Source organism: Eleutherodactylus coqui, chromosome 3, assembly GCF_035609145.1.
Source record: "Eleutherodactylus coqui strain aEleCoq1 chromosome 3, aEleCoq1.hap1, whole genome shotgun sequence".
Classification (NCBI taxonomy): domain Eukaryota; kingdom Metazoa; phylum Chordata; class Amphibia; order Anura; family Eleutherodactylidae; genus Eleutherodactylus; species Eleutherodactylus coqui.
In genome coordinates this window covers 174,373,614-174,385,715 of record NC_089839.1, presented here as the reverse complement: position 1 = coordinate 174,385,715, position 12,102 = coordinate 174,373,614, and the positions used below count along the sequence as shown (strand labels likewise).

General features: G+C 43.7%; 1 protein-coding gene across 1 annotated transcript in view; it reads right to left on the bottom strand.

The window, feature by feature from the left end:
* APPL1 (adaptor protein, phosphotyrosine interacting with PH domain and leucine zipper 1) overlaps window positions 1-12,102 on the bottom strand; it is a 54,863-nt gene that overhangs the window by 33,120 nt on the left and 9,641 nt on the right. The window contains exons 4-11 of the mRNA XM_066596560.1: window positions 11,135-11,206; window positions 9,989-10,076; window positions 9,836-9,877; window positions 9,247-9,305; window positions 7,066-7,212; window positions 3,466-3,548; window positions 2,225-2,383; window positions 666-854 (exon numbers count right to left, since the gene is read on the bottom strand). Of these exons, the coding sequence (XP_066452657.1) occupies window positions 666-854; window positions 2,225-2,383; window positions 3,466-3,548; window positions 7,066-7,212; window positions 9,247-9,305; window positions 9,836-9,877; window positions 9,989-10,076; window positions 11,135-11,206 (839 nt within the window). The remainder of the gene's footprint in view (window positions 1-665; window positions 855-2,224; window positions 2,384-3,465; window positions 3,549-7,065; window positions 7,213-9,246; window positions 9,306-9,835; window positions 9,878-9,988; window positions 10,077-11,134; window positions 11,207-12,102) is intronic.

The following is a 12,102-nucleotide window of genomic DNA, read 5'->3' as shown; positions in this document are numbered from 1 at the left end:
TGGGACTCTACTGTTGATAACCTACGCAGACAGAACTATTTATTTCCAGATCTGTCCGCACTTACAGTGAACCTGGCAGACAGCTGATTGGTGGGGGTCTACCACTCGGGATCCCTGTCAATCAATTACTGCTTCCCTATCAAGAAATCATGAATAGTAAAGTCCTGGAAAGCCCCTTTAATATGTTAAAGGGTATTCCCATCACATACATTCATGGTATATCCTCTGGGACCCACACTTATGCTGAAAATAGGCTCGCCACCACATCCAGGCATGGAGAAAGAATGGAGGAGAGGCGAGCATAGATGTGCCCATCTTCACCCATTCTGTGGGAGTTATGGAAATGGTTTATTGTAGTATTTACCATTGCCTGAGAAAAGTACACGCAAGCAATGCAAATACACAGCATTTTCTGTCATATCAATGAGTCCCCAGGGATAAATTGCTTATATCATGGAAAGTTTCTATCTGCACGACTTCCTTTTCACGCACGTGATCTGAGCACAGAAGTATTGGAAAGCTCATTGTTACGTCATTGAAAAACAATATTTTGACCTTGGGCAGGAAAGTGACACTGACCAGAAGTGAGAGACGCTCACTGTCATTTATAGCAATTGATAACAAGGGGTTAATGTGAGAACGCTGAACCGTAAAACAATACCAACTTTTTGCCATCAAAGGATGTGATTTGGAAGCAGTATCTTCGATCTTCAGAGTCCACAGCCATCACAGAGCAGTTGTCTATGTCCATCACCAGACCACCAGCTACGTCGCCCCTCGCCTGACTCATAAGATTACCTCCCTGAGTGAAGAAATACTGTCGCTCCCAAGAGGAGGACACAAGCCCCGTCTTACTGAAACAGAAAACAACACCAGACTTAGTCATGCATGCAGATACAACAGGATTTCAGATTGTCATCTTAAAGGAAAATCATCCCAAAAGTGCAGAACTAGTGGGCGATTGGGGCGGGGGGCTGTTTGGTGGCCCCTAACCTGATGTATGCAGGAAATAAGAGGCGCAACAAGCCAGTATTCCATATATACTATATGTCTTTGCAGCAGATATTGAGATGCAGGTGGATGGAAGACATATCAGCTTTCATCCCACGTGGTACATTGGTTTGCAGTAGGCAGCACCACAGGTTTTACATCTGACGGGTGACCTTACTATGTCTTGATCTCACTGTGATTAGCTGTGGATTCCCCATCCTGATTCTCTGGGCACAGTGGCAGCAACGTGGATGAGATTTTCAAAATCTTGTCCACACGCTGTGGAAAAAGATCTGCCGTGGAAACGTACCTGCGGTTTAAATCCACAGGTAGTCAATTTTAGCAGCGAATTTGCAGTATGGATTTCACCTCTTCAAATGAGGTTGTGAATTCTGCAGCAAATTCCATCCTATGTGAACACAGCCTACAGTTACCTGTGGTGAGCTACAACTGACTGAAGCAGGCAAGTCAAGCTTGGAGTTGTACTGTCACAATAGCTGGAGACATAAGTGACATAGCAAAGAAAATCACCCAAAAGTTGTTGTTCAGATATAAACTATTAATGGCCTATGCTTAGGATAGGTCATCAATAATGGATTGGAAAAGGTGTGTCGCCAAGGACCCCCAATGATCAGATGTTCTCTGGGGCTGATGTGTACATGCACTGAGACGATTTCTGCAGGAAGCCGACATCTCCGTTCCTACTGCAGTGGCTGGACTTGGTATTGCAGGCCAAGTTTCCATTAATGCAGTACCAAGGCAATCCACTGAATCAGGAATGGAGCTGTTGGCTTCCTGCAAAAATCAGCTCAGTGCACAAGCACGTCAACCTAGAGAACAGCTGATCATAGGCCATCAATAGTTAGAACTGGACAACGTTCATTCAATAGTAATACATTTGAAGGCATTACCCATTTCCTTGACTAGAAATGTATTAGCGACCCTTTTATTGCAGATCATAGGGCACAAGCACTGCTCACATGGATATATGCCATCTACTATGGCGTAATGAAAATTTTAGTTGCTAGCAATGCTGATAAATGACCAACAGAAAATAGGATTGCCTGATTTGCTCAATAACTTGTCCCAAGCACACTGGCATCAATACAACAGCGTCTTGCTTTAGCAAGTAGCATCACCTACCAATTAATGTGTAATCAGACTGTTAGGATAAGACAAACAGAATGTACCCTTTGAAATAGTAATGACATATGCAGAATACGCATTCCCATACTTGCGTATGTTGAGGTAGCCAGCCTTCCTTGTTAAATTGCGGTTGACAGGAAGCTTCTTTGGGTCTGGGTCGGGCAAATACAAGGGTTCACTTGCCACTTCCATGTCTTGGATGGTTTGCTGCATCGTCTCTACATCACTGTCCATTTCTCTACGTACACTGGAATGGATAAAGACACCTCAGATAGTCAATTTAGTGGTGGTCACATATTAGAAGAAGAGGGTTATCCGATGTGAGGAAACCATCTAGGGAATATGTAATAGATGCTCAAACGGTCTCAAATCATAGACCATTATGTCTGAAGTTTTTAAAGGGTCAGTACCTCTTTAGTTCACACAAGGCTGTAAAACTTTAGTCAGCAACATTCTTTCGCTCTACAGCCATGCATTACACAAACTGCTTATTCATTTCAATGGGAATTCTAAGTTGGGAAGGGTATCATCTTTCCTTAAAGGAGTTTTCCAGGGAAATACAATTGATGACCTATCATCAGGATAGATCCTCAATAGTTGATCGGCCAAGGTCCGTCTCTTGGGACCCTGGCCGATCAGCTGAGCAGACACATGCTGTCAGTACAGCAAATAGACAGGGGTTGGAGTGGAAGTCTCCGTGTCAACCATCCATGTAGTGGCCGGCGCTTGCAACTGCAGGCATGGCTCCAATTGATTTCATTGAGAGCTGTGCCTGCAGTTACAAGTGCCGGCCACTGCATGTATGACCTATAGTCGATCGGTCGCGGACTGCTGCCCAGCCCACTTCTGATCAGTAGTTAACTAGGCCAGTTCGCTAATGCACCGAGGTGATTTCAGCAGGAAACAAATAGCTCTGTCCTCTCTGTAGTGGTCAGGCTTGGGATTACACCCGTAAATTTCAATGGGAACTTTGCCTAAAATACCAGGATGGGCCACTTCAATGACAACAGAGATGTCTGCTTCCTGCAAAAATCAGCTGAAAAACAGCTTATCAGCGAGGGTCCGGGGCAGTAGACTCGCATCGATCTACTATTGATGGTCTATCCTACGTATAGGCCAACAGCAGTTTGCTACTGAACAACTGCTTTAAATCTTAGGATAACCCATTTCATTGAAATTGATGTGTTTAGATAAAGTTCCAGGTAGAAAGCAGAACAAACAGAATTCATAAAAAAAAAACAATTACTGCAGATTTCAGATAACGTTCTACTTAACAAACAGAAAAAGAGTTCACAGCAAGCATGTGATTTATCTGCAAAGGAAACTCACTTCTGCACGCTTGTTGCAATGTTTGACATGAATTCCTCCAATTGACCATTCAGGTTCTCTGAGCCCATCTTGAAAAAACTAATCTAGATAAAAGCCACAAAACAATGAACAGATACAATCAATAGATCTGTATGATCAGTACAAGGGGTTACAAACAATGTACACATGCCTTGAATTTAGAGACAGTGCTTAATAACATGCAGTTCATTCATTCATACGGAAATTGATAATTGTTTTTGTCTAATTGTTTTTGTCTTTTGGTCAAACTGATGATTGTTCTGGTCCGGGCACAGCGGATAACGTGAAGTAATAGGATTGCATATATCAAGAAGAATTTCATTTGGTATTTGTGGACATTCTTATTCAGTTGTTGCCCTGAATTTGTTGACAGTTGTTGTTTTGCTGTAGACTTTATCTTTTAAGTATAACCATAATAACGTCTAGTGGTGTCAGATCTGGTGAACGGAGGTGTATTATACAGAACCTCATCCGTTTGGCATATTATCAACGTAGGTCCTTACATCATGATGGTGGTGTAGGAGTCCTTCGTCTTGTTAGAAAAAAAAAAAACCTCCTCCTTGAAGTCCTCTTGAATGCGGGGCAGGACTGATTGCTGCAGCAAGTTCACAGCAGTGTCAAAGCGAATGGTCCAACTAATCCCTTCTTTGATAAGCTGCACCTTAAGCTTGGAAATCTGTGTTTCCTCTGCACATCTTGCAAAAAAGTACCACTCGTAAAACTGCTCTCTCTGGTCTGGATTATCTTCATTGAAAGCATAAACTATTCTTGGAATGTAACTTTTCCAATGACCGTACTTCAAAATGTGATGGACACTTGATTTTGAATTCCTGTCTCATGACCCGCATGCTTCTGAGATTTTCTTGGATAATTTTCTATCAGCCTTTCTTGTTTGGTAGGACTCGTCGATGTCCGCGATCTTCCGGAATGTTTCTTGAGGACACTCTGAACAGTTCCATCTGCTTCAAACTTATCTCTAATTCGAGTGATAGTAAATCGTGTGTGCGGATTTGTTTGAAACTCTGTATGAAACTATCTTCGTACTTCAACTGCATTCTCAATGTTTCCAATCAATAGCACTTTATGAAAAGTTTCAACGCTTCAGCTGTGTTTACATGGAACTATCATCATTCAAAAAAACCCCGCTAAATCGTTCAAATTTAAACTATAGTCATTCCGTGTAAACACAGTCAATGATTGAATGAACGATAATTCGTTCATTTATCGTTTATTTCATGTAAGCATGAAAATCGTTGTTGGCCAATTGCTATTCGTCTGGTTTAAATACTGATCGTTCAGTTTGCTGATACAGTGAATGTGAACAACTGAATGATTTGCAAGCGAACTATTTATTTGCCTGTATAAAAGGCTGAACAAGGGAACTCGGACATTGTTCACTCACTCCATCTAAAAGCGCCCTTAAGCCTCATGTCCACGGGCAAAATTGAATTGTGTGGCATCAGGTAACCACAAAGCGCTGAACTACAAACTATCGTATATTCTGGTGTATAAGACGACCCCCCCAACTGTCGCCTTATACGTCGGGAATACGGTGTCAAAAAGAAAAAAAAAAAGCTGTACTCACCTCCCCCAGTGTTCGGCGGCGCTGCTGTAGGCTGTCACTCCCTCCTCGTCCCCAACAAAGCATTGCTTTCTGGATGCGGGGCTTGCAATCATTGATGTCATTGAATGGCTGTGATTGGCTGACGCCGCATGAGTTAGCCAATCACAGCATTAGCTTTTTGACGTGGGGATTTCAAGCCCTGCATCCAGAAAGCAATGCTCTGTCGGGGACGAAGATGGAGCGACAGCCTGCAGCAGCGCTGCAGAACGCCGGGGAAGGGGAGTACTGCTTTTTTTTTTATATATATACCCGGTGTATAAGACGACCCCCGACTGCAGAACAGATTGTTCGGGGTTAAAAGGGCGTCTTATATGCCGGAATATACGGTAGTCACAAGGTGGTATTACACCCTGGCAGGTCTGGCAGTGTTTAATCCGGGTGCTTCTGACTTGTGTTGGAAATGCTTGGGAGGGAGAGGTACGTTTACACGCATATGGTGGTCATGTCCACAGATGTCTGGGCTTTGGAAGGAGATCGAGACCCTATAAACCGCCTTAAATTGGGGTTCACTGTCACTTTCCCCCGAAATTGCTATGTCATCAATTCTGCCAGGGACCATTGGCACCAGTAAGAGGAATATTTAAAGATTTTTTCATGAGATTGAGATCTCCAGAGCCGTGGGATCACCAGACACCTCCATCAAGTTTGAATTGGGTGTTGGCACGGGATGAAAATCGTCCGCATTGGAGGAGCTAAGAGCTAGGGATGATGACAAATACCTAATTTATCATTCTACTTGGGAGGCATTGCTGGAGTTCCGCAGGTCAGCAGGATTCGAACAGTGGCTGGTGAATGGGGTTCTGGCTACTCATTAACATGTTTGGGGTAATTGGCTCATTCTGGTTGAGGCTCTTTCTTTCTTCTCTTACTCTCTCTTCTATTCTTACTTTCCTTCACTACCCCATCACCCATTTTTCCCTCCCACCTAGCCCGTCTTCTCCCTAACCTCCTTAGGAGATTCCCCCCCAGGGATCGCTTCTTGGAGGCAAAACAGTATACAAATGTCCATAAGGATTGTAATTAAGAGTTGATCATTGTTGTCTAGCTTGGAAGAGCCACCGGAGCTCATTGGTTTTGCGCACAATAACAGGCTTCGACGTGAAAGGAAATATTACCCTACTTTCTTCAGTTTTATTTTATTAATGGTTTTATTACAAAGGGAACAGTCATTAGATATTCATATGATGTTTAGATACTGAAGGTACAATTGTGATGTAGATTTGAAATTGAACTCACTCAGTTACTGTCTGTACCATGAAAATTCTAATAAAAACATTTTGACACAAAATCGAATTGTGGAATCCATATGGCTGATCCGCAGTTCATGGGGCATCTGCAGGAAATTAAATGCAGATGTCATTTTTTCCTGGCGTGCAGATTGCACACGCGGGGAAAAGAAACGCAGCATGCTCCATTTTCTGCGGTTTCCCACATGGAAGGCTTCCATTTAAGTCTGTGGAAGCCATCCGTGCCGCGGATCCATGGGACAGCAGGAGATTTAAGCAAAAAAAAAAAAGCATGGTGCACTTTCGCCGGCGTGCCGAGTGCATCTGCTGTGCAGAAGAAAGAAGATCCGGCTACGACGGAAAAGACCCGCACAGTAGACGGACAGGTGAGTTAAATGTCTTTTAATGCCTCATGGATTCTGCACTGGGAATCCATGTGTGCCGTGGACATGAGGCCTTCATCCATTAATTCTAATCTGTTAAACCTGAAAAGGAATGAAAATTAAGTGGGGGAGATAAATCAAAAATGCAGCTTATGGCAACCAATTAGGTCTCTGCTTTCATTTTCCAGAAGTGGAATCTGATTGGTTGCTATGGCCAACTACGCCAGTTTTCATTGGTACCAGTTTTGATTTATCTCCCGCAGCGAGTTAGAAGCTGTTGATGTGTGTATACATTTTTTGGGACGCCCTGTGCTCATTATTGGCCGTAGTGACATCACAGTGTTCTTACCTGAGCTTGCATGTATCCCAGCAGTGGTTCTAAAATTGCAATTTTCTTTTTGTATTGGATGGTGTTCAGCGCACAGAAGTAATGCATCATTGTCTGGTGCTGCTTTTTCCTGGCTGTATAAACATCTTCTGTAGCTTCAAACTTGGTCTACAAATAAAGTTAAATGTCAGTTCATTCTATATCTGCAATGCTGAGCATTTCAAGTGACCAAAAGGCAATACATGGAATAGCAGATGCATAACAGCTCACATCCAAAAGAAAGAAAACTATGGCTATAGCCCCACCTGTAAGTAAATGTGCAACCTTTAGGCTGCATTCACACAGGGCGGATTTGCCGCGGTTCTGCCGCAGCAGATTCGCCCGCGGCCGCTAATCTTGGGATTAGCCAGCCATGTGGAACGGGTTTCTCAGAAACCTCGTCCACACGGGACGGCTAATCCGCTGCGGTAAACCCGGTTGAAACCACGGCTGCGGCCGCCGCGGTTTCAAAAGATTGAGCATGTCTGTTTACAGTCGGTTTTTTGTCTATTTAGGTTACGGCCGCGCTCTCCTCTATGGGAGAGCCGGCCGCAATGGAAAAGCATGCGGCCGGACCGCTTCAAAGCCGCCGCGGCTTAAACCGCGGCGGTTCTCCCGGCGGAAGTCTCGCGGTTTTTGCTGCGGCCAAACCGCCAGATTTCCGACGGGAATCCACCGTGTGTGAACCCTGCCTTAAAGTGCCTTGAAATGTGACTTGGGTAATCAACTGAACCAGAGACGCCCATTTGTAGAAACTACACATGGCATCTTACACCGCCAACTAGACCCCACTATGTACCGATGAGGGGAAACAACTCAGAAATAGTGTAATCTACAGAGGGTCTAGGTTGTCTGAAAACCTGTGTTATGGCTCAAGTTAGACACAGATTTAAAGGGAAGCTGTCACCATAAACTAAGTTATGCTGCTTATAGGACATTTCCCATTGAGTCCATGGTGTAATTTCTATACTTACTAGACTCCTCATTCCTGCGCTGTCACCCTGGGAAGTCGGCACGCCATCCATTAGTACGACACTTTTCATTCAGTACTTGCGCACCACTTCACTGTTCTCTATAGTAGTGCGTGCGCAGGGACCATGCTGATAGACGGGGCACCAACTGCCCAGGGTGACGGCACAGAAAGGGAAGCCTCACCTTATAAGAACCATAACTTAGTTTATATGGGGTGGCAGATTCCCTTTAAAGGGCTATCCAGAGACTAAAAGTGCTCCTCCTGCTTCGCCGTTACTCCCGTTCTGCTGGGCTTCGCTTCCGACTGCTGCAGTGATGACATTCTAAAAACGGAGCATGCGACTGCTGCAGAAAATCACTGGTGAAATTGAGCCGATAACTCGCTGTAGTGGTCAAATGTCTCCGATGTCAGTGATATCATCACTGGTGAAAACCAACAAGAGACTGGCCATTAGTAGAACAGGAGTGGTGGGGTAGTGGGTGATGCTTAGGATGGCTTGCCTGACTGTTTTTATAAACAGCAGGCTGAGCACCTTTGAATTTTTTTTGTCCTCATATAACCGCTTTAAAGGGTAACCACCTATAGGTGGCACTAGAGACACTTTTCTTTCTTCTGAAAGAGAGCTATGTTACATAGTTGTTCCCAAGGAGCATTGCTCTTTAAAACTCCTCCCAACTGGCTGGATCTCCATAAGGAGCATCAGTAGCTTAAGATTATTAATAGAGATGAGCGAGTATACTCGCTAAGGCACATTACTCGAGCGAGCAGTGCCTTAGCTGAGTATCTCCCCGCTCGTCTCTAAAGATTCGGGGGCCGGCGGGGAAGAGCGGGGAGATCTCTCTCTCCCTCTCTCCCCCCCGCTCCCTGCCACAACTCACCTGTCACCCGCCCCGGCCCCCGAATCTTTAGAGGCGAGTGGGGAGATACTCGGCTAAGGTACTACTCGTTTGAATAATGTGCCTTAGCGAGTATACTCGCTCATCTCTAATTATTACCCATTTCAATATTGCATGCCCTATTGGGTTTGTGCTGAATGAGAATTGGTCTTATGTGATCCAACAAGCCGTATACGGCCGGAATACATTATTTAGGCAACACAGAGGAGAGCAGCAGAACTGAAGAAAACTGCAGAAACTTGATAAAAAGAAAGGGTCACAAAATGACAAAGTAGAATAAAAGCTGCGGATCACCTTTTCATTTTCTCGTCTTTTGGACAGACGGCTGTATCTGTTGATTGCTACATCATGATCTAAGAGCAACAAAATGCATGAATCACTATTTACCAACACGAAATAAGGAAATGTAATGTAAAACACGACTGTTCCCCCAAAAAACAAAGACAAATCTATCTGCCTATCTATATATCTACAGTGGTTATAAAAAAAAAAAATCTACACATCTGCATTTTGGTGCAGATTTGCCCACAGAAATGTCCTAGGTGGTAATACCCCTTTAAGCAAAATGATATGTGCATACACTACATTGTAAACTGCATATACAGAAACTTCTTCATAGCTGTCCCACCCAATGATACTAACTGGGTATATTCAGGAAATGGAAAAATGTCCGCAGAGCCCCACCTAGATTCCACTCACCGGTATAAAATGTTACCCGCCTTGCTAAATACATAACGCCCATACCTTTTATAGGACTCGCATATGCTGCTGCTGGGGACTGATTTCATGCACACACCAACCCCCCATGTTGCAAACATTCTCCACTCTCTGCTTCCTGATCAGGTATACTTAGTTATACGCTTCATACATAACACTTGCATACCATTGCTGGCAATCTGGAAAATCTCCTTTAAAGTCAGGATTTCTGTAATGGAAAACAGAGAGGAAACCAGTTGCTTCACATTACAAAGTAATAAACTGCAATCTAACTATATGAGAAGAACATGGAAGTCGGCGTATAATACCGTGGCGTTACCTTTCAGATCCCTCTCCTTAAACTGGCTAATGGGAAACATCATGGCATCAGCCAGCTGCGTGGATAAAACTGCATGGCAGGAGCTCAGCTGTGTGATGGAGGGACAAAGCCGTTACATACAGTGGATTATGTGAGATAGACACAACCAGCAGGTCTCTGGTAATGTCACATTTGTCAGTTTCTTAAGCAGAATGTGCAATCATCTCTTTAGGATAGGATGCCCTAACAAAGAGTAGCAGAACAACTTCTGACATCAAAAGTTTTGATCAGTGGGGGTGCGGATACGGAGACCTCCGCTGATCGCTGAAATGAAGGGTCTGCATCACTCACTTGGGTGCTATGCCCCTTCGGCTGTCATTGTTGAAGGTTGGTGATCAGCAGGGGTCTCGGCATCCAGATGCCCACTGATTAAAACTTTTTTTTTTTTTTTTTTTAAGTGCTGTTACTCTTTAACTGGTTTGTTTCTGGGGAACCCAGCAACAAGTATTCAGCTGCCCTGAAGCACTAACACAGGAGATATTATAGGGAACTGGAAGGGAAAATAATATTAGGCTCTGTTCAAACTTTCATTCAGGGTTTCTATTATGAATGCTAAAAAAAAAAAAAAAACATTGCAAGTTATTTTTTTTTGTATTAAATTACTTTCAGTTTTCCGGGACATCAAGGCAAACAGACCTTAAGATGAAAAGAAGTTAAATACTTGCCTATTAGAGATGAGCGAACGTACTCGGATAAGCACTACTCGTCCGAGTAATGTGCCTTATCCGAGTACCGCTGTACTCGTCCTGAAAGATTCGGGACGCGCTGCGGAGCGGGGAGCTGCAGGGGAGAGCCGGGAGGAACGGAGGGGAGATCTTTCTCTCCTTCTCTCCCGGCCGCTCTGCCCCGCTCCCCGCTGCGACTCACCTGTCAGCAGCGGAGCGCCCCGAATCTTTCAGGACGAGCACAGCGGTACTCGGATAAGGCACATTACTCGGACGAGTAGTGCTTATCCGAGTACGTTCGCTCATCTCTATTGCCTATCCCAGTGGCTCCCCCTCCAGTGCTACAGCCCCGATGCCCACCGCACAGAACCCGGAAGAAGCGCCAAGCGGCCACGGCATTGTGTACGTGATCGCTCAGCCACTTACAGGCTGGGATTCTCACCTCATCAATTACTTTAGAAAATTGTTGCAAGGTTGAAGTCATCACCTCATCATCGCCCCCTAGTGGAAACCGCTGCAAGTAAATAAAAACATACATCATATGACAAAAGCATAACACATACCATAAAAATCTGCAACATTTAAATATTTACATATGGAACATTAATGCATGAACAAAACACGATGGAATAAAGGAGAACAGGCAGAAAAATTATATGCACCTCAAAACGGGGCCAACAAGAACTACAAGTCAACCCATAAAAAATACACCCTCATAAGAACAAATATAAACGGCTTGGTCTTGCAATGTGGCGTCACAAGCATAATATAAATCTGATCTTGTCATAATCATGACTTGTGGAACCAAGACAGCAATATTTACACCATGGTGAACGTCATAAAAATGAGGGCCCATTCCGTTTTTGGAGCAGAAAAACTGAGTTAAACTGAATTTTTTCCCATTGATTTTCAAAAAAAAAGTTACGTTTTGGTTTTCTCAGTTTTAACTGCACATATAATGCATCCTGGTGCCCTATGTGCCCAGCTAAAAAACAAACAAAAAAAAAAAAACGCAGACAGCACATTGAAAGCTTTTTATTTGCTTTCTGTTTTTGTATTTTTTCTAAACCCATTGAAATCGACGGAGAAAAAAAGGGTGCATTAATTTCCATTTTAATCCCATTTCTCAGCTCCAAAAACGGAACAGAGGGGCGAAAAGCTCTGATGGAGTCCTATTGCAGGTGTGAATGGGCCCTTAATCCCCCAAAAATAATAATGAAATTGCTTTTTGTTCAATTGCTCTCCAGCAAAAATAAAAGTTATTCGATACTTTATATGGACCCAAAATTGGTTCCTACAAAAACTAGAACTGGATCCACAAAATACAAGGTGTCAGATACACTGACAAAAAAAAGTCATGACCGCTGGAACATAAAAGGGATAATGATATACTGGTTCTGAAGGCTAAAA